Here is a 26,759-nt window from a genome sequence, read left to right on the forward strand (position 1 = left end):
CTTGTTCTGTGATTCTGTGAAGTTACTACTATCATAGAATCATAGAACCAAGCAGGCTGGAAGAGAGCTCCAAGCTCAGCCAGTCCAACCTAGCACCCAGCCCTGGCCAAGCAACCAGACCATGGCACTAAGTGCCCCAGCCAGGCTTGGCTTCAACACCTCCAGCCACAGCCACTCCACCACCTCCCTGGGCAGCCCATTCCAATGCCAATCACTCTCTCTGACAACAACTTCCTCCTAACATCCAGCCTAGACCTGCCCTGGCACAGCTTGAGGCTGTGTGCCTTTCTTCTGTCCCTGGCTGCCTGGCAGCAGAGCCCAACCCCACCTGGCTACAGCCTCCCTGCAGGCAGCTGCAGGCAGCAATGAGCTCTGCCCTGAGCCTCCTCTGCTGCAGGCTGCACCCCCCCAGCTCCCTCAGCCTCTCCTCACAGGGCTGTGCTCCAGGCCCCTCCCCAGCCTTGCTGCCCTTCTCCAAACACCTTCCAGCACCTCAACATCTCTCTGCAATTGAGGAGCCCAGAACTGGACACAGCACTCCAGGGGTGGCCTGAGCAGTGCTGAGCACAGGGGCAGAAGAACCTCCCTACCAGGCACTAACTGATTTTCATTACTCTAAGACTTATCCATGATGCATAAGTGTATTGTGCTACAGGCAGTGACTGCCATCAGCATCATGCTGATGCCCTTAGTGCCAGGGTTTGGTTGATGAGAAGGTGTTGGGTTGCAGGCTGGACTCCATCCCGCAGGTCTTTTCCAACCTCGTTGCTCGGTGTGATGCTGTGTGCTAGGTCCTGCCTTCACCCTTGCATTTGCTACTATCACTGCTGCAGCTTGGTTCTAAGTACTCTTCAATTACCTGCCCTTGCCCAGGTGCCTTCCTGCTCTCTCTCTGCCTCCTAGCAGCAAACACAACCCCCCTGAGTGTTGGCTGTGCAGAATCATCTTGGATTTATCACTGCCCTGCCCATCTAAAACTCTGCCTTCTTCTGTCTCGTGAAGTTGCTGCTGCAGATTCCAGCATCAGGAGCCTGGAGAAGGAAGCAGATCGCCTGCTGGAGAAGATCAAACCCATCAAAGAGCTTCAGGACAACTTGGGGAAAAACATCTCTCAGATCAAAGAGCTGATCAGCCAGGCTCGCAAGCAAGCCAACTCGGTAAGCCTCTGCCTGCCCCAGCTGCTCTCCAGGGCTGCTGCTTTTCCACTGCTCTCTTCCTTTTCCACAGCCTGAAGCCTTTCTAACTCTAAACATCTGCAAAGGGTGCAAAGAATGGAGTCTGATTTCTCAGCTAAAGAGACAATATCTTGGTGGCTGTCCCCCTGCCTTCTTTCATTTAAACCAGGCTTTTGTTAGGTGGATCACACCTGCAGGGCTCAGAGGATGGTTTGGCTTGGGAGAGACCTTTCAGATCATCCACTGCAACCATTCTCTAGCTCTGCTGAGACTGCTGCTGAACCATGGCCCTCAGCACCACCTCTCTGTCCCTTAGAAGTATCTCCAGGGATGGGCATTCACAGCCCTCCTTGGGCAGCCTCTTCCACTGTTTCAGAGACACTTCACTCAAGGAGTTTCTTACAGTGTCCAACCTAAACCTCCCCTGGGGCAATTTGACATTTCCTCTCACCCTACCACTAGGGAGAAGAACCCAACCCCCACCTGGCTCCAACCTCCTTTCTGGCAGTTGTAGAGAGCACTGAGGCCTCCCTTCAGCCTCCTCCTCTCCAGCCTAAACATCCTCCTTTCCCTCAGCCTCTTCTCATCAGCCCTGCCCTTTAGGAAGGACATGTAGCTGATGGAGCAGGTCCAGAGGAGGCCATGAAAATGCTCAGGGGGTTGGAGCAGCTCTGCTGTGAGGACAGGCTGAGGGAGCTGGGGGTGTGCAGCCTGGAGAAGAGGAGGCTCCAGGGAGACCTAAGAGCAGCCTGCCAGTGCCTGAAGGGGCTACAAGCAGGCTGCAGAGAGACTGTTTGCAAAGGCCTGCAGGGACAGGATGAGGGCAGTGGTTTGAAATGAGAGCAGAGCAGAGCTAGATTGGATGTGAGGAACAAGTTCTTTGCTATGAGGGTGCTGGAACACAGCAGCAGGTTGCCCAGGGAGGTGGCTGAGGTCCCTTCCCTGGAGATATTCAAGGTGAGGCTGGACAGAGCTCTGGGCAACCTGATCTAGCTGAGGCTGCCCCTGCTGAGTGCAGGGGGAGAAGAGAAGGCTTTGAGGAGACCTTATAGTCTTGCAGTATCTGAAGGGGACCTACAGGAAGGCTGGGGAGGGAGTATTGACAAGGTCTGGTAATGACAGGGCAAGGAGCAATGGGTTTAAAGTGGCAGAGGGGAGATATAGACTAGATGTTAGGAAAGGGTTCTTTGCAATGAGGGTGGTGAGACACTGGCACAGGTTGCCCAGGGAGGCTGTGGATTCTTCCTCCCTGGAGGTGTTCAAAGCCAGGTTGGATGAGGCCTTGAGCAACCTGCTCTAGTGGGAGATGTCTCTGCCTGTGGTAGGGGATTGGAACTGGATGATCCTTGAGGTCCCTTCCAACCTAAACCATTCTGTGATTGTATGACTGGATGAGGTTTGGAGGTCCCTTCCAGCCCAGCCCATTCTATGATTCTATGTTCTCCAGATTCTTTACCAGCTTCATTGCCCTTCTCTGGACACTCTCCAGCACCTCAATGTCTCTCCTGTAGTGAGAACCCCAGACCTGAACTCAAGACTCAAGCTGGAGCCCCACCAGAGCTAAATACAGGGCACAGTCACTTCCCTGGTCCTGCTGGCCACCCTGTTCCTGCTAGAGGCCATCTGCAGGGGTTATTAGAGACATGTTGAGGTACAGCAGAAGAGTCACAACATCACTGGGGTCTGTGAAAAGAGAAATGGAGGGGGTTTGCCTTAGCACTGCTATTAACCCCCTGCTGTCATTTCAGAGCTGAGTGTAACACAGACACAAACCCACTGAACTTGCTGAGCAGTTGGTCCCAGAGCCACAGCACTTCAGAGGTTGGAAGGCACCTCCAGAGATCATCGAGTCCAACCTCTCTGCCCAGGCAGGACTCAGTTTACCTCTCACCCTCCAGGGGGACTCCAGAGGCTCCTTTCTGCTGAAGCAGAAGGCACAGTGTAGAGCAAACAGAACTGAAGCAAAGAGCCTTAATCTCAGAGAGGCTTTGCAGACTATTTCCCCCCAAACCAGTATCCCTGGGTTCCCAGGGCTGCATTGTAGTGCCACACAGTGCCCAAAGCACTTGAATGGAGCTTGGAAGCATTTGGAGTTTCCCCAGGACTCTGGCAGGGTGCTGGGCCTGGCACAGTCTCTGAACTGGTCTTGGTTCCTTCTCAGGAGGATGCTGTCCTGCCAGGACTCCAGACCTGGCAGAGTTTCACAGGTGTGGGGGCAAAGATGATGTCTCACTGGTGGCAGTAACTACTCTCTCTCACCATGCAGACTGTGCTGAGGTCTCTCAGGCAAGCATGTGGCTCTCCTGGCCTTGCCCCCTTCTCCCATATTCACACAGTATCACAGTATCACCAAGGTTGGAAGTGACCTCATAGATCATCAAGTCCAACCTGTTACCACAGAGCTCAGGGCTAGACCATGGCACTTGACTTTCTTTGCTGTGGTGGGTTAGGAACTTTCCTCCAGTGCCACAATTGACATTTCCCAGACTAGCTCAGCCAGCTTGGAGTTAAAAGGAAGCTCTATTTGCAGCAAAGCTAAATGGACAAGCAGCTGCACACAAGGTATTTACAGCCATTTACAATTATACATACATCAGAAATAACAGAAGAATCCAAACTCCCTCCTGGACAAAGGAAACTGCCCAGAAGGGGGTCAAAGCTAACCCTTCTTTCTCCCTCTGCTTCCCCAGACAGACAAACAAAAGCAACCAGCAAAGCATAGAATCCTAGAACCAGTCAGGGTTGGAAGGGACCACAAGGAGCAGCCAGTTCCAAGCCCCCTGCCATGCCCAGGGACACCCTACCCTAGAGCAGGCTGCACACAGCCTCAGCCAGCCTGGCCTCAAACACCTCCAGCCATGGGGCCTCAACCACCTCCCTGGGCAACCCAGTCCAGCCTCTCACCACTCTCCTGCTCTACAACTTCCTCCTTACCTCCAGCCTCACTCTCCCCACCTCCAGCTTTGCTCCATTCTCCCAGTCCTGGCACTCTCTGACAGCCTAAAAAGTCCCTCCCCAGCATTTTTGTAGCCCCCTTCAGATCCTGGAATGCCACAAGAAGGTCCCTGGGAGCCTCCTCTGCTCCAGCCTGCACAGCCCCAACTCTTTCAGTCTATGCTCACAGCAGAGCTGCTGCAGCCCTCTGAGCATCCTCCTGGCCCTTCTCTGGACATGCTCCAGCACATCCAAATCCTACTTGTAATGAGGGCTCCATAACTGGATGCAGGACTCCAGGTGGGGTCTCAGCAGAGCAGAGCCGAGTAGAGGAGGAGAATCACCTCCCTGGCCCTGCTGGCCACACTTCTCCTGCTGCAGCCCAGGCTCTGCCTGGCTTTCTGGGCTGCAAGTGCACACTGCTGGCTCCTGTTGAGCTTCCGGTCCATATTAGGGCAGAGTGAAGGAGAAGCAAAAGGAAGCAGTGTCCCAAAACACAGTGGGACAAATTGTTTACTTTTTGGCTTTTTTCCCCTCTTAGCAAACCAGTGAATGATATAACCTTCCTCATTACTTTCTTTTTACAGCCAGTGATCTAATTCATCTCATTAAAATATCCTAATTAGCCTCAAACATTTGCCCAGTAGCAGCCCTGAGGACTTGAGCTTGAGTTAAAGACCTATTTCTAGTGCACTTGCTGAGTCTGGAGTCCTTCTCCCTGACTCAGTGCTACTCTACACTCAAGGACCAGCTGGTTAATACTAAAGCTGCTCAGATTGTGACCTACTCATGGACTCACAGAATGTATCTGGTCAGAAGAGCCCTCCCAGCTCGTCCAGTCCAACCCTTGACCCAGCACCAAAGGGTCAGCACTAAACCATGTCCCTAGGCACCAGCACTAAACCATGTCCCTAAGCACCACCACTAAACCATGTCCCTAAGCACCAGCACTAAACCATGACCCTAGGCACAAGCACTAAACCATGTCCCTAGGCACCAGCACTAAACCATGACCCTAAGCACCAGCACTAAAACATGTCCCTAGGCACCAGCACTAAACCATGACCCTAAGCACCAGCACTAAACCATGTCCCTAGGCACCAGCACTAAACCATGACCCTAAGCACCAGCACTAAACTATGACCCTAAGCACCAGCACTAAACCATGTCCCTTAGCACCAGCACTAAACCATGTCCCTAAGCACCACCACTAAACCATGACCCTAAGCACCAGCACTAAACTATGACCCTAAGCACCAGCACTAAACCATGACCCTAGGCACCAGCACTAAACCATGTACCTTAGCACCAGCACTAAACCATGACCCTAAGCACCAGCACTAAACCATGTCCCTAGGCACCAGCACTAAACCATGTCCCTAAGCACCAGCACTAAACCATGTCCCTTAGCACCAGCACTAAATCATGACCCTAGGCACCAGCACTAAACCATGTCCCTAAGCACCAGCACTAAACCATGACCCTAGGCACCAGCACTAAACCATGTCCGTAAGCACCAGCACTAAACCATGTCCCTAAGCACCAGCACTAAAGCAAGATCCTAGGCACCAGCACTAAACCATGTCCCTAAGCACCAGCACTAAACCATGACCCTTAGCACCAGCACTAAACCATGTCCCTAAGCACCAGCACTAAACCATGTCCCTAAGCACCAGCACTAAACCATGACCCTAAGCACCAGCACTAAACCATGTCCCTAAGCACCAGCACTAAACCATGACCCTGGGCACCAGCACTAAACCATGTCCCTAAGCACCAGCACTAAACCATGACCCTGGGCACCAGCACTAAACCATGACCCTAAGCACCAGCACTAAACCATGACCCTGGGCACCACCACTAAACCATGACCCTAAGCACCAGCACTAAACCATGACCCTGGGCACCAGCACTAAACCATGACCCTAAGCACCAGCACTAAACCATGACCCTTAGCACCAGCACTAAACCATGACCCTGGGCACCAGCACTAAACCATGTCCCTAAGCACCAGCACTAAACCATGACCCTTAGCACCAGCACTAAACCATGACCCTGGGCACCAGCACTAAACCATGTCCCTAAGCACCAGCACTAAACCATGTCCCTAAGCACCAGCACTAAACCATGACCCTAGGCACCAGCACTAAACCAAGATCCTAGGCACCAGCACTAAACCATGTCCCTAGGCACCAGCACTAAACCATGACCCTAAGCACCAGCACTAAACCATGTCCCTAAGCACCAGCACTAAACCATGACCCTAAGCACCAGCACTAAACCATGTCCCTAAGCACCAGCACTAAACCATGACCCTGGGCACCAGCACTAAACCATGTCCCTAAGCACCAGCACTAAACCATGACCCTAAGCACCAGCACTAAACCATGACCCTGGGCACCAGCACTAAACCATGACCCTAAGCACCAGCACTAAACCATGACCCTTAGCACCAGCACTAAACCATGACCCTGGGCACCAGCACTAAACCATGTCCCTAAGCACCAGCACTAAACCATGTCCCTAAGCACCAGCACTAAACCATGACCCTAGGCACCAGCACTAAACCATGACCCTAGGCACCAGCACTAAACCATGTCCCTAAGCACCAGCACTAAACCATGTCCCTAAGCACCAGCACTAAACCATGACCCTAGGCACAAGCACTAAACCATGTCCCTAAGCACCAGCACTAAACCATGACCCTAAGCACCAGCACTAAACCATGTCCCTAAGCACCAGCACTAAACCATGACCCTAGGCACCAGCACTAAACCATGACCCTAGGCACCAGCACTAAACCATGTCCCTAAGCACCAGCACTAAACCATGACCCTAGGCACCAGCACTAAACCATGACCCTAAGCACCAGCACTAAACTATGACCCTAAGCATCAGCTCCACAGGCTGCTTATACATCTTCAGGGATGATGACTGCAGCAGTGCCCTGGGCAGCCTGTGTCAGTGTTTGAGAACCCCTCCAGTGCAGAAATATTTCCTAGCAGCCAGCTTGAAGCTCCCCTGGTGCAGCTTGGAACAGTTTCCTCTGCTCCTATCAGCTGACACCAAGGTAACAAAGGAGGAGAATTTTTGAAGATGCTGGACCCTAGAGACAGGTTGGAAAAGACTTTTAAGATCATCAAGGCCAACTGTTAACTCAGCACTGCCAAGTCCACCACCAAACTATGTCACTAAGCACCACATCTACCCCCCCCAGACACATTCCTGTGTGACCTACTGTAGGTGACCCTGCCCTGGCAGGCGGATTGGAAGGGATGATCTTTCCAGGTCACTTCCAACCAGTAATACTCTGTGACTCTGTGATTATAGATAGTTCAGGGATGGTTATCCATGAGCTGTTTGCTCTTCCTAAGAATTCCAGCTTTTTTTAAAGGCAGAACTTCCCTTAGAAAAGCCAAAGAAAACTTCCTGATGAAAATAGCTGAGAAAGAGATCTAGGGAAGAGTGGGATGGTGGGAGAGGGATGTGGTCCATGTGCTGGGTGGAATGTGGAGAGGATAGGGAGGCAGGCTACAGTGATGAGAAGGTTTTGTTGTGTTCTTGTGCTGTCTGAAGGCTTTGAAGCACTTCCCTGCTCAGCAGCTCTGAGCTGGGAAGCTGTGAGTTTGGCCATGTAATGAGTCTCCTCTCTAACAAAGTTTGCCCCAAGCAGGAGGTGCTACCACTGTGTACATCTGCTGTGATACACAACCCTGTCTGCCTGGCTCTGACATCCCTCTCTGCTGTAGTTGTGTCTGTGCTGGCATTATGAGAGCAAACAGAATCTTGTCTTGCTCTGTGCTCAGAGCCTGGGGAAAGCAGCACACACAGCCATGTGTCACTCAGCTGTGGAAATGAGCCCTGGCTGTGACTACCAGCTCCAGCAGGGACAGTGCAAAAGCAGGGATGGACACAGCTGTTGGTTTAGAAGTGATGCTGAAAAGGTGTCTCGAGTTGGCATAACCAAAGGTACCACAAGGGGAAAACCAAGCACCCTGTCTGCCCAACAGCAGTCTGCTGGATCCCTTCAGCACTGCAGCTTGTTTTCTGCCTGCATCTTCTGCTTTGCTGTTGAAACTCTACTGCTGATTGAGCTAGACCAGCATCACAGAATGGTTTGGCTTGGAAGGGACCTTAAAGCTCATCCACTTGCAACCCCCCTGCTATGGGCAGGGACACCTCCCACTAGAACAGGTTGCTCAAGGACTCATCCAACCTGGTCCTGAACACCTCCAGGGAGGTTGTGGGAGCACAGAAGCACCCAACGTGATCTTTGATCACGTTGGGTGCTTCTGTGCTCCCACAACCTCCCTGAGCAACCTGTGCCAGTGTCTCACCACCCTCAGCCTGTGCCAGTGTCTCACCACCCTCACTCTCAAGAATTTCTTCCTCCTCTCCACTCTCACTCTCCCCTCTCCCAGCTCAAAGCCACTGTCCCTCATCCTGTCACTTCCTTGCCAAAAGTCCCTCCCCAGCTCTCCTGCAGCCTCCTTCAGCCACTGGAAGGCTGCTCTGAGTTCTCCCTGCAGCCTTCTCTTCTCCAGGCTAAACAGCCCCAACTCTCTCAGCCTGTCCCCATAGGATCAGAGATGCTTCAGCCCAGTGATCATCCTCATGGCCTCCTGTGGACTCAGTCCAGCAGCTCCCTGTCCCTCTTGTTCTGGAGCTCCAAGACCTGGACACAGTTCTCCAGCTGGGCTCTCAGCAGAGCAGAGCAGAGAGGCAGAATCCCCTCCCTGTCCTGCTGCTCTCAGTACTTTGGACGCAGCCCAGGCTGTGGTTGGGTTTTTGGCCCTCAAGTGCTGGCTCACATGGAGCTTTTTTTTCCCCCTAATCCATAGAGTTCATCCTTTGGACAAAAAATCCCAGAGAGAAAATCCCATTCCTGCTTCCTGTGCCTATCCAAGCAGCAACCTGGGTCCATAACACAGCCGTGTCGAGGAAGGAAAGAAGTCACTCTTAGAGTGATTTGGGAGCATCTCAAACTAGAGGTGGAGTAATCAGAAGTGAACTGAATTTCTTCCTGTCCTGCTTGGGGTTGGGTTTTATGCAGATCAAAGTGTCTGTGTCCTCTGGAGGCAACTGCATCCGCACCTACAGACCGGAGATCAAGAAGGGGACCTACAACAGCATCGTTGTCAACGTGAGGACTCTGGCAGCTGACAACCTGCTCTTCTACCTGGGAAGCGCCAAGTTTGTAAGTCTGCCTCCTGCTGCTCACCTCAGCCTTGCTCCAGCAAATCAAAGCACTGGCAAAGGGAGAAGAGAAAGTCTCTGCCTTGTTCTCTTCTCTTCTCTTCTCTTCTCTTCTCTTCTCTTCTCTTCTCTTCTCTTCTCTTCTCTTCTCTTCTCTTCTCTTCTCTTCTCTTCTCTTCTCTCCTCTTCTCTCCTCTCCTCTCCTCTCTCCTCTCTCCTCTCTCCTCTCTCCTCTCTCCTCTCTCCTCTCTCCTCTCTCCTCTCTCCTCTCTCCTCTCTCCTCTCTCCTCTCCTCTCCTCTCCTCTCCTCTCCTCTCCCTGCTTCTCCTACAGCCTTCGAGGCAGCCTAATGTAATCCAGGTGTGTCCTGGCTTTGTTCCTGGAGGGACCTCTGAAGTAGGGCCAGAAATTGATTGCTGTTTTCATTCTGATTTTTATCTTTGGTTTTATCCTTACTTTTATTCTTATTTTTATTTTCATTCTTATTTTTGTTCTTATCTTCATTCTTATTTTCATTCTTATTTTTATTCCTATTTTCATTCTTATTTTTATGTTTATTTTCATTTCTATTTTTGTTCTTATTTTTATGTTTATTTTCATTCCTATTTTTGTTCTTATTTTTATTCCTATTTTTATTCTTATTTTTTCTTATTTTCATTCTTATTTTTATTCCTATTTTCATTCATAGTTTATGTTTATTTTCATTTCTATTTTTATTAATATTTTTATTCTGATTTATTTTCTTTCTTATTTTTATGTTTATTTTCATTCTTATTTTTATTCTTATTTTCATTCTTATTTTTATTCCTATTTTCATTCTTATTTTTATTCTTATTTTTATGTTTATTTTTATTCTTATTTTTATTCTTATTTTCTTTCTTATTTTTATGTTTATTTTCATTCTTATTTTTATTCTTATTTTCATTCTTATTTTTTTATTTTCATTCCTATTTTTATTCTTATTTTTATGTTTATTTTTATTCTTATTTTCATTCTCATTTTTATGTTTACTTTCATTCCTATTTTTATTCTTATTTTTATTCCTAATTTCATTCTTATTTTTATGTTTATTTTCATTCCTATTTTTACTCTTATTTTTATTCCTATTTTCATTCTTATTTTGATGTTTATTTTCATTTCTATTTTTATTAATATTTTTATTCTTATTTTCTTTCTTATTTTTATGTTTATTTTAATTCTTATTTTTATTCCTATTTTCATTCCTATTTTTATTCTTATTTTCATTCCTATTTTTATTCTTATTTTCATTCCTATTTTTATTCCTATTTTCATTCCTATTTTTATTCTTATTTTCATTCCTATTTTTATTTCTATTTTCATTCCTATTTTTATTCTTATTTTCATTCCTATTTTTATTCCTATTTTTATTCTTATTTTCATTCCTATTTTTATTCCTATTTTCATTCCTATTTTTATTCTTATTTTCATTCTTATTTTGATGTTTATTTTCATCCTTATTTTTATTGCTTATTTTTATTTCTACTTAAGTTTTAGTTTCAGTTTTAGTTTGTGTGTATCTTTCATTTTTTTATTATTCTTAATCTTATGTTTATTTTTATTTCTATTTAACTTTTAGTTTGAGTTTTTATTGAGTCCCTGGAGGTGTTGCAGCCAAGCCTGGCTGGGGCACTTAGTGCCATGGTCTGGTTGGTTGGGCAGGGCTGGGTGCTAGGTTGGGCTGGCTGAGCTTGGAGCTCTCTTCCAACCTGCTTGATTCTATGATTCTATTTCTATTTTATTTTTACTTTTATTTTTCTTTTCATTGGTTGTTTGTGTTTATATCCATAGTTGTATTGAAGTCTTAATTTTAGTGTTTATTTGTATTCATAATTTGCTTTTATTCTCATTCTTATTTCAATTTCACTTTCAGCTTTAGTTTTAGTTTCCATTTATATTTTGCTTTTTATTTTCCTTTTTTTTTACTTATTATATTTATATTTATACTTATAGTCTGTGCTAGTTTGAAGCCAGCTAGAATGTTCTGGTGAGAAGAACTAGACTAGCCATGGTCTAGCCTTGAGCTCTGTGGTGAAGGGTTGGACTTGATGATCTGTGAGGAAGAAGTTCTTCCCAGAGAGAGTGATTTCCCATTGGAATGGGCTGCCCAGGGAGGTGGTGGAGGCACCGTGCCTGGGGGTCTTCAAGAAAAGACTGGATGAGGCACTTAGTGCCATGGTCTGGTTGATTGGTTAGGGCTGGGTGCTAGGTTGGACTGGATGATCTTGGAGGTCTCTTCCAACCTGGTAGATTCTATGATTCTATGATGATACTATGTGATACTGTGATACAGGCTGTGAAAGAGAAACAGTGGTGATGTCTACTGCACTCATAGGCTTGCTGAGATGTAGAAGAACAAGAATGTAAATATAGATAAGACATTTGGTCACTGCCTGGGCTTTGAGCTGCATTTTTCTCTCTCTAACCTAACCTGATTAATCCACCTGCTTCCTACCCTCCCTGGCCAACCCTCCGTTCTTCCTTGGGCACAAGGCAATGCCTGGGGTAAGATAGAGAGGGGTGGGAGAAGGTGGTTGGGAGCCCCTCCTGGGCACTCAGGTTTGTGGGAGGGCTGCTGTGTCTCTGCATTGCCTTTCACCTTGTCTATTCCTGGATCTGACTGTATCTATTGTCACTATCTGCTTGTGCACTGTGCTGAGCTGTCACTATAAAGCTGCATTCCATTTCCAGAGCTGCTGAGCCTGGTCTGGGTGATTTCCTAAGTGGAGGTGGGCAGGGAACACCCAAACCATCACAAGCTGTGTTGATGGTTTAGTTTTTAGTGTTTAGTTATAGTTCGAATTTATTTATATTCTTATTTTCATTCTTCTTTTTGTTTCACTTTTTAGTTTTAGTTTTCTATTTTTATAGGTTTTGGTTTTACCTTTTCCTTGGTAAAAGTTTCTTTTCGCTTTTATTGGTTTTATGCTTCCATTCAGAGTTGTATTTCTGCTTTGGGTTTAGTGTTTGTTTGCAGTTATAGTTAGGATTTATCTTTAGTCTTATTTTTAGTCTGATTTTTAGTCTTATTTTTAGTCTTATTTTTAGTCTTATTTTTATCCTTATTTTTAGTCTTATTCTTATTCTTATTCTTATTCTTATTTTTAGTCTTATTTTTATCCTTAGTTTTATCCTTAGTTTTAGTCTTATTTTTAGTCTTATTTGTAGTCTTATTTTTATCCTTATTTTTATCCTTATTTTTAGTCTTATTTTTAGTCTTAGTTTTAGTCTTATTTTTATTATTATTGTTAGTCTTATTTTTAGTCTTATTTTTATCCTTAGTTTTATCCTTAGTTTTGGTCTTAGTTTTAGTCTTATTTTTAGTCTTAGTTTTAGTCTTAGTTTTATCCTTAGTTTTAGTCTTATTTTTATCCTTATTTTTAGTCATATTTTTGGTCTCATTTTTAGTCTTATTTTTAGTCTGATTTTTAGTCTTATTTTTAGTCTTATTTTTATCCTTATTTTTAGTCTTATTTTTAGTCTTATTTTTATTATTATTGTTATTCTTATTTTTAGTCTTATTTTTATCCTTAGTTTTATTCTTAGTTTTAATCTTATTTTTAGTCTTATTTGTAGTCTTATTTTTATCCTTAGTTTTATCCTTAGTTTTGGTCTTAGTTTTAGTCTTATTTTTAGTCTTAGTTTTAGTCTTAGTTTTATCCTTAGTTTTATCCTTAGTTTTAGTCTTAGTTTTAGTCTTATTTTTATCCTTATTTTTAGTCTTATTTTTGGTCTCATTTTTAGTCTTATTTTTAGTCTGATTTTTAGTCTTATTTTTATTATTAATTTTAGTCTTATTTTTATCCTTATTTTTAGTCTTAGTTTTAGTCTTATTTTTATTATTATTGTTAGTCTTATTTTTAGTCTTATTTTTATCCGTAGTTTTATCCTTAGTTTTAGTCTTAGTTTTAGTCTTATTTTTATCCTTATTTTTAGTCTTATTTGTAGTCTTATTTTTATCCTTATTTTTAGCCTTATTTTTAGCCTTATTTTTAGTCTTATTTTTAGTCTTATTTTTATCCTTAGTTTTATCCTTAGTTTTAGTCTTATTTGTAGTCTTATTTTTATCCTTATTTTTATCCTTATTTTTAGTCTTATTTTTGGTCTTATTTAGATTGAACTTTTCTTTTTAGTTTTATATGTTTATAGTTTTCCTTTTGTATTTTCCTCCTTTTACTTTTTATTTCATTTTCTTTTTTAAAATATTTATGATTTTTTATAGTTTTAGCATTTAAAATTTTTATTTTCCTTTATTATTTTTTAAATTTATTTTCTTTTTTTTAAAATATTTTTAAAGCTTTATAGTTTTAGCTTTAATTTTTTTTCCCCATTTTTATTTTCATTAATCTTTTTTTTTTTTAGATGTAGGTATTTTTATAGTTTTAGCTTTAATTTTTTTTCCCCATTTTTATTTTCATTAATCATTTTTTTTTTAGATGTAGGTATTTTTATAGTTTTAGCTTTAATTTTTTTTCCCCATTTTTATTTTCATTAATCATTTTTTTTTAGATGTAGGTATTTTTCTAGTTTTAGCTTTAATTTTTTTCCCCATTTTTATTTTCATTAATCTTTTTTTTTTTTAGATGTAGGCATTTTTCTAGTTTTAGCTTTATCTTTTCCTTTTCTACTTTTTCTTTTCCTTTTTAGTTTGTTATAATTGGATGTTTGGAAGAAATTCTTCATGGAAAGAGTGATTGGCATTGGAATGGGCTGCCTGGGGAGGTAGTGGAGTCCCCAGCCCTGGAGATGTTTAAGAGGAGGCTGCATGAGGCACTTTGTGCAATGGGTTAGCTAATTAGAAGGGTTTAGGTGCAAGGTTGGACTGGATGATCCTGGAGGTCTCTTCCAACCTGGTTAACTCTGTGATTTGTGGTTTAGTTTTAGTGTTCAGTTGGATTTGTCATTATAATTTATTTTTATTCTTATTCTCATTTAACTTTTAGCTTTAGTTTCATATTTTTAGAGCTTCAGTTTTATATTTGACTCTTGAAATTTTTGTTTTCATTGTGATTTGTTTATATTTTTCAAGGTTTACTTTTATGCTTCTTTAATTTTTATTTTCACTTTTATTTTTTTAGCTTTAGATATTTTTGTATAGTTTTAGCTTTATGTTTTACTTGTTTCATTTTGGCTTCCGTTTCCATTTTTACTTTTGAATCTTTATTTTTATAGCTTTAATTACATATTTTACTTGTTTCATTTTTCATTTAATTTCCATTTTTGCTTTTGAATCTTTATTTTTATAGCTTTAATTATATATTTTACTTGTTTCATTTTTGCTTTCGTTTCCATTTTTGCTTTTTAATCTTCATTTTTATAGCTTTAGTTACATATTTTACTTGTTTCATTTTTGCTTTCATTTCCATTTTTGCTTTTGAATCTTTATTTTTATAGCTTTAATTATATATTTTTATAATTATATATATATATTTATATGTTTTCAATTTTATAATTATTATCTTTTATATTTTTATGACTTTACATATGTTTATATATATATAATTTTATAGTTATTAAATTTTATATTTTATGATTTTATATATCTTTATATGTATAATTTTATAATTATTACATTTTATCTTTTTATAGTTTCATATATATTTTTATATAATTTTTTATATTTTTATATATTTTTAATTTTATAATTATTAACTTTTGTATTTTTATAATTATATATATATTTATATGTTTTTAATTTTCTAATTATTATAATTTATATTTTATGGCTTTATATATGTTTATATATATATATAATTTTATAGGTATTAAATATTATCTTTTGTGATTTTATATATATTTATATGTAGAATTTTATAATTATTACATTTTATCTTTTTATAGTTTTATATATATTTTTATGTATTTTTAATTTTATAATTATTAACCTTTATATTTTTACAATTGCATATATATTTTTATATATTTTTAATTTTATAATTATTAACGTTTATATTTTTTACTTTATCTACATTTATATATATATAATTTTATAATTATTAAATTTATCTTTTTTATTATTTTATATATCTTTATCTATATTTATAATGTTATAATTATTAAATTTAAAAATGTAATATTTTACTTTTGTCATTTTTATTTTCATTTTTATTATTTCCTATTTAGAGGTGGATTGATGTTTTAGTTTTACTGTTTCTTTGTATTTATAGTTATAATCTATTTTTGTTCTTATTCTTTTTATTTAACTTTTATTTTCACTTTTATATTTTTATAGTTTCAGTTTTATATTTTCCTTTCTTCATTTTTATTTTCCTTTTCATTTTTCATTTTTTTAAATTTATATTTAGAGTTGGATTTATCTTTTAGTTTTAGTGTTTGTTTTCTATTTATGGTTATTATTTATTTTTATTCTTATTCTCCTTTTTATGTAAGTTTTATTTTTAGTTTTATATTTTTATATTTTTAGCTTTATATTTTACTTGTTAATTTTTTATTTTCATTTTCACTTTTTATATTTAGAGTTGCATTGATGTTTTAGTGTTTATTTATATTTATTAATTATTCTTATTTGTATTTTTATTTAACTTTTATTTTTATTTTTATGTTTTTATTCTTTTAGTTTTAGATTTTACTTTTTTCATTTTTATGTTCATTTTCATTTTTTTATAGTTTTATAGTTTTAGGTTTATATTTTTTACATTTTTGTTTTAATTTTTAATATATTTTTATAGTTTTAGTTCTAGATTTTACTTTTTCAATTTTTATTTCCATTTTCATTTTTATTTTTTATAGTTTTATAATTTATATATTTTAAATTTTCATTTTAATTTTTAAAAATGTTTTTATAGGTTTAGTTTTTGATTTTACTTTTGAATTTTTATGTTCATTTTCATTTTTATTTTTTACAGTTTTGTAATTTCAGGTTTATATTTTTTAAATTTTTGTTTTGATTTTTTATATATTTTTGTAATTTTAGTTTTAGGTTTTACTTTTTGAATTTTTATGTCCATTTTCATTTTTATTTTTTATACTTTTATAGTTTCAGGTTTATATTTTTTAAATTTTTTTTTTAATTTTTAATATATTTTTATAGTTTTAGTTTTAGATTTTACTTTTTCAATTTTTATTTCCATTTTCATTTTTACTTTTTATAGTTTTATAGTTTTAGGGGTTTTTTTCTTTTCTTTTTTAAAACTATTTTTATAGTTTTAATTTTAGATTTTACTTTTTGAATTTTTATGTCCATTTTCATTTTTATTTTTTATACTTTTATAGTTTTAGGGTTTTTTTAATATTTTAACGGTTTTAATTTTAGATTTTACTCTTTGTATTTTTCTGTTCATTTTCATTTTTACTTTTTATAGTTTTATAGTTTCAGGTTTATATTTTTTAAGTTTTTGGTTTAATTTTTTTTATATATTTTTATAGTTTTAATTTTAGATTTTACTTTTTCTATTTTTATTTCCATTTTCAGTTTTAATTTTTTATACTTTTATAGTTTTAGGTTTATATTTTTTAAATTTTTGATTTTTTAATATATTTTTTATAGTTTTAGATTTTGCTTTTTCAATTATTATTTCCATTTTCATTTTTACTTTTTATAGTTTTATAATTTTAGGGGTTTTTTTCTTTTCTTTTTTAAAACTATTTTTATAGTTTTAGTTTTAGATTTTACTTTTTCAATTTTTATTTCCATTTTCATTTTTACTTTTTATAGTTTTATAATTTTAGGGTTGTTTTTTTTTTCTTTTTTAAAACTATTTTTATAGTTTTAGTTTTAGATTTTGCTTTTTCAATTTTTATTTCCATTTTCATTTTTACTTTTTATAGTTTTATAATTTTAGGGTTTTTTTAATTTTCTTTTTTAAAACTATTTTTATAGTTTTAATTTTAGATTTCACTTTTTCAATTTTTATTTCCATTTTCAGTTTTGGTTTTTTGTATTTATGTTTAGAGTTGTATTTATGTTTTAGTTTGAGTTTAGTTGTATTTATATTCATTTATATATGGTTATATATATACATTTATATGTGTTTGAGTTTAGTTGTATTTATATTCATTTATATATGGTTCTATATATACATTGATATGTGTTTAGCTTGAGTTTAGTTGTATTTATATTCATATTCATTTATATATGGTTCTATATATACATTTATATGTGTTTAGTTTGAGTTTAGTTGTATTTATATATGGTTCTATATATACATTTCTATATGTTCCATTTGAGTTTAGTTGTATTTATATTCATTTTTGGTTGATATGTTCCTTATACCTTTATTCTTCTTTAACTTTTGATTTATTTATTTATCTTTCTGGCTTTGGTTTGGGTTTAGTATTTATCTATATTCATATTTTGCCTTTTTTGTGTTCCATTTCTGTTGAATTTTAATGTTATATTCACCTTTCTGTTTCTCTCTGCCTAGCTGTGAGGTGGGAGATTTGTCTATGGGTTGCATTAGAGCTAACAGAAGGCTCACTGCATCCAGAGCAGCTCTGGGGCTGGCTGGGTGGGGGGGTTCCCTTAGCAATGCAGTAGTGCCCACCCTGCCCCTGCCACAGCTCCCCTTGGTTGTCCTTTGGAGCCAAGTCTGGAGTGCCATGCACAGCAACAGGTACTGCTTCCACTCCCCAGGAGCCCCACAGCAGGCAGACTCAGCAAAAGGGCAAAGGATTCCATGTCCAGCATTGTGCACTATGGCTTTGGGTAATACAAAAGCAGCTGGGAGGCATCCTTCGGTAGCCTGCACTCCTGAGATCTTTCTGCCATCCCATGGATGCTGTAGGAACTATGTCTGAGTTAAACCTTCCTCTTGGTGGCTACACTGGTGATGTCACTGTGTGTCTAGCAGTCAGACACTGCATGTCACTGGCAGAAGCTGTTTGCCATCTTTGGCTTCAGATTCCTTGTTTCAGTCATCATCATCATCATCATCATCATCATCATCATCATCATCATCCAATGGCTTAGGTTGGAAGGGACCTCAGAGATCATCTACTCCAACCTCCCCAACATGGACAGGGACACTTCTCAGCTAGACTTGGTTGCCCAAGGCCTCATCCAACCTGGCCTTGAACATCCCCAGGGAGGAGGCAGCCACAGCCTCCCTGGGCAGCCTGTTCCAGTATCTCACCACCTTCATACTGAACAACTTCTTCCTCGGCTCCAGTCTAACCCTGCTCTTCCTCAGCTTCAAACCATTCCCCTTTGTCCTCTCTCTCAGGAAAACTCCCTCTGCAGCTTTCCTGCAGGCTCCCTCCAGGTATTGGAAGGGAGGCTGAGGGGTGACCTCATTGCTGTCTACAACTACCTGAAGGGACATTGTAGCCAGGTGGGAGGTGGCCTCTTCTCCCAGGCAGTCAGCAACAGAACAAGGGGACACAGTCTCAAGCTGTGCTGGGGAAAATATAGGCTGGATGTTAGGAGGAGGTTGTTGGCAGAGAGAGTGATTGGCATTGGAATGGGCTGCCCAGGGAGGTGGTGGAGTCTCCATCCCTGGAGGTGTTGAAGCAAAGCCTGGATGAGGCACTCAGTGCCATGGTCTGGTTGATTGGATAGGGCTGGGGGATGGGTTGGACTGGATGATCTTGGAGGTCTCTTCCGACCTGCTTGACTCCATGATTCCTCCCAGAGTCTTCTCTTCCCCAGGCTGAACAGCCCTGGCTCCTTCATAGCAGAGGTGTGGTTTGAGCCCACAAAAGCAGGAAGGAGCAAATCTGCCTCTGGATCAGTGTGAGAATTCCTGTTGATCGTTTCCTGACCCTGGGAGGGGAGCTGATGCCTCGTTGGGCTTCCTGAAATGGGAAAGATCTCTGCAATCTTCCTCCAGCTCAGATACCAAACGGTTTCTCTCCTCCTCTTTTCCCTGCAGACAGACTTCTTGGCCCTGGAGATGCGCAAGGGCAAAGTGAGCTTCCTGTGGGACGTGGGCTCCGGCGTGGGCCGCGTGGAGTACCCAGACCTGGCCATCGACGACGGCTTCTGGTACCGCGTCGAAGCCTCCAGGCAAGTAGAGATTTGGCTGCTCTGGAGCGTGCCCAGGGGAGGGCCACCAGCAGCAGCAGAGGGATGGAGCTGCTCTGCTATGAGGACAGGCTGGGAGAGTTGGGGCTGTTCAGTCTGGAGAGGAGAAGGCTCCAAGGAGACCTTATTGTGGCCTGGCAGTATTTGAAGTGGGCTACAAGAAAGCTGAGGAGGGACTTGAGCTCTGTGGTAAAGGGTTGGACTCGATGATCTGTGAGGTCTCTTCCAACCCTGATGATAACTGTGATACTGTGATACTTTATAGGCTGTCAGGTAGTGATAGGACTGAGGGGAATGGATCCGAGCTAGAGGGGGGAAGATTGAGATTAGACATTAGGAAGAAGTTCTTCACCGTGAGGGTACTGAGACATTGGAACAGGTTACCCAGGGAGGTGGAGGAAGCCTCATCCCTGGAAGTCTTAATGGCCAGGCTGGATGTGACACTGAGCAACCTGATCTAGAGTGAGGTGTCCCTGCTCATGGCAGGGGGCTTGGAACTGGCTGATCCTTGAGGTCCCTCCCAACCCTGACAGTTCTGATCCTATGAACTTCCAAGATATGCTTCCTAAAAGAAAACTGACTAAACTATCACCAAGTTCTGCTCCTGCCCCACAGCCAGAGGGACACAGCTGAGGTGCAGCTGAAGTGTTTGCTCTTATACCAAATGCTAACCCCCATTTTTATTGGAGAGGTTGTAAGTGTGAGAAACTCTGCTCTGCCTGGAGGAAACCTTTCAAACCTCTGTCCAGTGCTGCCAACAGTGTGCACACAAAATACTTAAAGGCCATGAGGAGGGGGCTGGGCTCTTTCCAGTGATCACAGAATTGTTTGGGTTGGCAAAGCCCTCTAAGACCATCCAGTCCAACCAGCAATCCACAGTATCACAGTATCACAGTATCACAGTATCCCAGTATCATCAGGGTTGGAAGAGACCTCACAGCTCATCAAGTCCAACCCTTTAGCACAGAGCTCAAGGCCAGACCATGGCACCAAGTGCCACGTCCAGTCCTGCCTTGAACAGCTCCAGGGACGGCGACTCCACCACCTCCCCGGGCAGCCCATTCCAGTGTCCAATGACTCTCTCAGGGAAGAACTTTCTCCTCACCTCCAGCCTAAATCTCCCCTGGCACAGCCTGAGGCTGTGTCCTCTTGTTCTGGTGCTGGCCACCTGAGAGAAGAGAGCAACCTCCTCCTGGCCACAACCTCCCCTCAGGTAGTTGCAGACAGCAATGAGGTCTGCCCTGAGCCTCCTCTTCTCCAGGCTAACCAATCCCAGCTCCCTCAGCCTCTCCTCGTAGGGCTGTGCTCAAGGCCTCTCCCCAGCCTCGTTGCCCTTCTCTGGACACGCTCAAGCATCTCAATGTCCCTCCTAAACTGGGGGGCCCAGAACTGAACACAGCACTCAAGGTGTGGTCTGAGCAGTGCAGAGTACAGGGGCAGAATGACCTCCCTGCTCCTGCTGGCCACACCATTCCTGATGCAGGCCAGGATGCCACTGGCTCTCTTGGCCACCTGGGCACACTGCTGGCTCATGTTCAGGTGGGAATCCAGTCCCACCATGGCCACTAAACCATGTCCCACAGTGCCATGGCTATACCTTTCTTGAACACCTCCAGGCATGGGGACTACACCACCTTCCTGGGCAGCCTGTGCAAATCCCTGACCACTCCTGCAGCAAAGAAACTTGCTCCATGACAGGCCAAGAGGCACAAGCTGCAACACAGAAGGTTTCGCTTCACCTTAAGGAGAAGCTTAGAGGGTGCTGCTGGAGCACTGGAGCAGGCTGCCCAGACATGATGTGCAGTCTCCTTCTCTAGAGGCTTTCAACATTCACCTGAACACGTTCCCATCCAACCTGATTTAGATGAACCTGCTCTAACAGGGGGATTGGACTCCATGATCTCCAGAGGTCCCTTCCAACCCCCACTGTGCTGGGACTCTGTGAAATGTGAACCTTTCTGTCAGAAATGTGTTTTCTTCACCTATTTCCGCTCTGGCCTCAATAAGCTATGACTGCTCATCCTGCCTGCTGTTTAGAGGTCACTCCATCGATTCCCTTCCACAGCTACCTTCCTTTTCATGGCAGCCACAGGGTTTAGCACTCACAAAGGCAGCTGCTGCTCTTTCTGAGTTCCTGTCATACACCTACACCTTTCTTCTTACTCAAAGTGCAATTTCCATAGGCAAAATACCTCTTCAAACTGGAGATATGCTCCTCATACTCAGCACTGCTGAGGCCACCTCTTGAGCACTGAGTTTTGGGGTCCTCGTTATAAGAAGCACATTAAAGTGCTGGAAGGGGTTCACAGAAGGAGAAGTAGTCTGCTGAGGGGTCTAGGTCTGGTGAGGAGAGGCTGAGGGAACTGAGGTTGCTCAACCTGGAGAAAAGGAGGCTGAAGGGAGACCTCACTGCTCTCTATAACTCCCTGAGAGGTTGGAGCCAGATGGAGCTTGGTCTCTCCTCCTTATTAATAAGAGGAAACAGCCTCAAGTTGCTCCAGGGCAGGTTTAGGTTGGGCATTGATAGAAACTTCTTCACTGAAAGATGTTGAGGTGCTGGAGCATGTCCAGAGAAGGGCAGCAAGGCTGGTGAAGGGCCTGGAACACAAATCCTATGAGGAGAGGCTGAGGGAGCTGGGGGTGAGCAGCCTGCAGCAGAGGAGGCTCAGGGGTGATCTTATTACTGTCTACAACTACCTGAAGGGAGGCTGTAGCCAGGTGGGGGGTGGCCTCTTCTTGCAGGCAACCAGCAATAGAACAAGGGGACACAGGCTCAAGTTGTGCCAGGGTAGGTATAGGCTGGATGTTAGGAGGAAGTTGTTGGCAGAGAGAGTGATTGGCATTGGAATGGGCTGCCCAGGGAGGTGGTGGAGGCACTGTCCCCGGGGGTCTTCAAGAAAAGCCTGGCTGAGGCACTTAGTGCCATGGTCTGGTTGACTGGCTAGGGCTGGGTGCTAGGTTGGACTGGATGAGCTTGGAGGTCTCTTCCAACCTGCTTGATTCTATGATTCTGTGATTCTCAAAGCCTGGCACAGACTGCCCAAGGAAGTGGTTGAATCCTCATCCCTGGAGGTGCTTCAAAGAGGCAGAGATGTGGTGCTGAGGGACATGGTTCAGCACTGGGAAGAGTTAGAGAATGGTTGGGCTGGATGATCTTAAAGGGCTTTTCCCACCAAAGTGATCCCATGGCTCTGTATTTTTAAAAGGTCCAAGTTCTGCTAACTCAGGGCTGCAATATTCTCCACTTTATCATCTGAGATGAGCTGCTGAAAGCTTTTGATCTTCAGTCAGCTTAATAGTGAGGTTTCACCTGCGTGAGCTGAAGCTGATGCTCATTCAAACAGCAAACCATGCCGTGGTGTAGCCATCCCAGCACAAGGGTTACAGAAGCTTGCATCCCTTAGCTTCCACTTGTGAACAGATCTGAAGCCCTTTGGGCAGCATCATCAGTCTTGCAATTTCATGTGAAGCTGAGTGATTCTTCCTGCATCATTACAGCTCAATTTGCACAGCCTTAAACGTAGAATAGGTAATGTAGCCCCAAAAAACATGACAGAAAGCAAACAAAAGACTCTAATTTGGGTAGCATCCACAGCTCCCAGAGGAGGAATAGCAGCCAGTTGAGACAATGTAGTGAAATCACAAAGAACAGCCATTCAGAGCAGAGAATTAAATGCAATTATGGCACCACCTCCAGAAGCTGCCTTCATGAAACCTTATGGCCAGGAAAATGCAGCCTGGGGTGCAATGAGAGTTGTTGAAGGCCTGAGCAGTTCATGCTCTGCATATGAAACAAGCTTCATGGCACAGTAATGCCAGGCCTTCATTGAGAGGAGAGCTGCTTCAGCAGAACAGGGAGCCAGGCCAGGGTATAAAACCTCACACGTGCTCCAAAAGCTGCTTGCTCTGGAGATACAGCAGGGCTCTGCCACTGGTCTGGGGCAAACTGCTGCATCTGCCACTGGAAACAGTCACAGCTGCACAAGGCTGAAGTAGAGAGCAGTGTTTAGGAGAGCTACACTGCAGAGGCCTTGGGTGGATTTGTGGGATGAAGACAAAGAGCTCAGGCCTGGGCTTGCATTGCTAAGGCAGACTGTGTACATCACATCCCTTTCTGAAGCTTCTCCAGCTCAGAGCATTGTAGTCTGGTTGAAAACTCTTCTCTGACTGCAGAGTTTTACTCATTTAATGGCCTCACTTTCTTTGCTTTACCTCGAAATTTCTGCTCAGTTCCAGCCACAGACCTTCCCAGCAACCTGACAGCTGCCTGAACAGCTGGAGCAGCACATCTGCTTCAGCATGGGGGCATAAGCTGCAATTCTGGCCTGGCTGTTTTGCCAGTGATCACAGTAGTGGCAGGCACTGACACACAATGGCAGTGACAGGGAAGGTTTGAAAGTTGGCAGCAGTCCTTGACAAAGGCTCCCAAAGGGCCATGAAAGGAATCAGAGACTCAAGGACTCCTTGAAGTTGGAAAAGCTTTCAAAGATCATCCAGTTCAACCCAACACTACCATGGAGCTTTGTACTTGGTGCTGGTGAGGGCACAGCTCAAGTTATGTGTTCAGTTTGGGGCACCTCACTACAAGAGGGATGTGGAGGTGCTGGAGCCAGTGCAGAGCAGGGCAAGGCAGCTGGGGAAGGGCTGGAGAAGAAATCTTATGGAGAGTGACTGAAGGAGCTGGGGATGGTTAGTCTGAAGAGGGCAGACCTCATCACTGTCTACAGCTACCTGAAAGGAGGCTGTGGAGAGGCTGCTGCTGGGCTCTGCTCACAGGTGAGCAGTGATAGAACAAGAGGGAATGGCCTCAGGCTGACACTGGGTAGGTTTAGACTGCACATAAGGAAACATTTTTCCCAACAAGAGTGGTCAGGCACTGGAATGAGCTGCCCAGGGAGGTGGTGGAGTCACCAACCCTGGATGTGTTTAGAGGTGGTTTGGATGTGGTGCTTGGGGATGTGGTTTGAGGTGAGCCTTGCAGAGTAGGGATATGGGTTGGGCTTGGTGATCCTGAGAGGCTTTTCCAGCCTGAATGTTTCTGTGATTCTGTGGTTAAACCACGTTCCAAAGTGCCATGGCCACAGGCTTCCTGAACACCTCCAGGGATGGGGACTGCTCCCAGACAGCCTGTGCCAGTCCCTGACCACTCCTGCACCAAAGACATTTTTCTTAATTCCCCCCCTAAACCTGCCCTGGTGCAACTGGAGACTTTCCTCTTTTCTGGTCACTTGCAATTGGCAGAAGAGCCCAACCCCCACCTCACTGCAGCCTCCTCTCAGGGAGCTGCAGAGAGCAATGAGGTCTCCCCTCAGCCTCCTCTTCACATAACACCCCCCTGCCCCCAGCTCCCTCAGCTGCTCCTCCCCAGCCCTGTTCTCCAGACCCTTCCCCAGCTTGGTTGCCCTTCTCTGGACCTGCTCCAGCAGCTCAATGTCCTTCTGGGAGTGAGAGGGTCAAAAAGAGATTTAGTGGCAGAGAGATTGTGACATTCACAAGGCTGCTCAACATGGCTGAGTGAAATCTAAATGTGAAGGAAGTGTCTGTTAGGTAGTGTCCAGAGACCACAGAATCACAGAAACATTCAGGTTGGCAAAGCCCCTCAGGATCACCAAGCCCAACCCATATCCCTGCTCAACAAAGTTCACCCTAAACTTAAGTTCTGGGCTCCCTGGTTTAAGGACAGGACTGGAGAGGGCACAGCAGAGGGCTACAAAGATGCTGTGGGGACTGGAACATAGACTCATAGGATCATAGAATCAGTCAGGGTTGGTAGAGACCACAAGGGTCATCCAGTTCCAGCCCCCCTGCCATGGGCAGGGACACCTCACATAAGATCAGGCTGTGCAGAGCCTCATCCAGCCTGGCCTTAAACATTTCCAGGGTTGAGGCTTCTTCCTCCCCCCTGGGCAACCCTTCCCAGGCTCTCACCACCCTCATGCTGAAGAACTTCTTCCTAACATCCAGGCTGAATCTCCCCATTTCCAGCTTTGTTCCATTCCCCCCAGTCCTATCACTGCCTGACAGCCTACAAAGCCCCTCCCAGCTTTCTTGTAGCCCCCTTAAGATACATCTCTGCTGAGGAAAGGCTGAGAGAGCTGAGGCTTGGAGTCTGGAGAAGGTGGAGAGGGAAAGCTCATCAATGCTGATCAGTACTTAAAGGGTAGGTGTCTGGAGGATGGGACCAGGCCCTTTCAAGGTGGTTCCCAGTGCCAGTGTCACAGGAATATAGCCAATAGAATCATAGAATCAGAGAACCAAGCAGATTGGAAGAGACCTCCAAGCTCAACCAGTCCAACCTAGCACCCAGCCCTAGCCAGTCCACCAGACCATGGCACTAAGTGCCCCAGCCAGGCTTGGCTTCAACACCTCCAGGCACGGTGCCTCCACCACCTCCCTGGGCAGCCCATTCCAATGCCAATCACTCTCTCTGCCAACAACTTCCTCCTAACATCTGGGACATGGCACTCTGGGACATGGTTTAGTGGCCATGGTGGGGTTGGGCTGATGGTTGGACTGGATGATCTTAGAGGTCTCTTCCAGCCAAACCAATCCTATGATCCTATCATCATTCGTTTCAGTTCACTTCTAACCTAATTGGCCCTGTGAAACTCAGGAGTCTGCTTTGGAACCTTGCCTGCACCATTTGTCAACGTGGAGAAACCAAAGCAAGCACAACCACTTCACACTGATTTCATAGCAATGACTTTAGCCAATAAAAGTTCCCCTTCATCTGCATAGTGAATTTGGCTGCAAAAGGGCATCGAGGTGAAAACAAGAGCTGGTTCTGTGGCCACACCTGTGACTTACACAGGCAGGAGTCTGCTCACTTACATCACAGTGGAACATAACCTGCCTCTGCTAAAAGCAGCCTTCTCCTGGGCTTGATTTAACTCCTGGCTCTGTCTGATTGTACTTTATGGGCTTTTAAATCTCCAGGACTGGGAAAAATGGCACAATCTCAGTGAGAGCTCTGGATGGTCCTAAAGCCAGCATTGTGCCAGCTACCTTCCGAGCTGCCTCCCCACCCGGCTACACCATCCTGGATGTGGACGCCAATGCCATGCTCTTTGTTGGGGGGTTAACTGGAAAGATAAAGGTAATGCCTTTGATGAAACAAACCTTCTCTTACCTTTTTCTGTCTTCTCCTTAGAGCCTCCAAGGTCCTGCTTTGCTCTCTACCTTCCAGCTTGCTGTCTAGGCAGCTAAAATGTGTTTGTTTTCTTCTCTTAGCCCTAAACCAGAGCCCTTGAAGCATATCTCAGCAATTAATGAATGATCAGTGGCTGAAAGTGGCTCAGCACTGCGGAGATCAGTGATCATTCAAGCCACGAATGGCCTCTCTGGCTTGCTGTTCTCTGCCTCTTTGATCTGCTTTTTCAAAGGGAAGGGAAATAAATCAAGCAGAGGTGTTTCAGCTCCCACGCTCAATTTACTGCTCAGCTTTATTTCACTCC

At 43.0% G+C, this 26,759-nt stretch overlaps 1 protein-coding gene and 1 long non-coding RNA gene across 2 annotated transcripts in view; one reads left to right on the forward strand and one right to left on the reverse strand.

Moving 5' to 3' along the window:
* The window catches only part of LAMA2 (laminin subunit alpha 2), a 554,587-nt gene that overhangs the window by 466,651 nt on the left and 61,177 nt on the right, over positions 1-26,759 (forward strand). The window contains exons 44-47 of the mRNA XM_064170111.1: positions 1,003-1,157; positions 9,163-9,306; positions 19,154-19,287; positions 26,242-26,401. Coding sequence (XP_064026181.1) covers positions 1,003-1,157; positions 9,163-9,306; positions 19,154-19,287; positions 26,242-26,401 — 593 coding nt within the window. The remainder of the gene's footprint in view (positions 1-1,002; positions 1,158-9,162; positions 9,307-19,153; positions 19,288-26,241; positions 26,402-26,759) is intronic.
* Positions 1-26,759, reverse strand: part of LOC135189570 (uncharacterized) — a 45,151-nt gene that overhangs the window by 7,316 nt on the left and 11,076 nt on the right. The window lies entirely within an intron of this gene.

This window comes from Pogoniulus pusillus, chromosome 33 (genome assembly GCF_015220805.1).
Source record: "Pogoniulus pusillus isolate bPogPus1 chromosome 33, bPogPus1.pri, whole genome shotgun sequence".
Lineage (NCBI taxonomy): Eukaryota > Metazoa > Chordata > Aves > Piciformes > Lybiidae > Pogoniulus > Pogoniulus pusillus.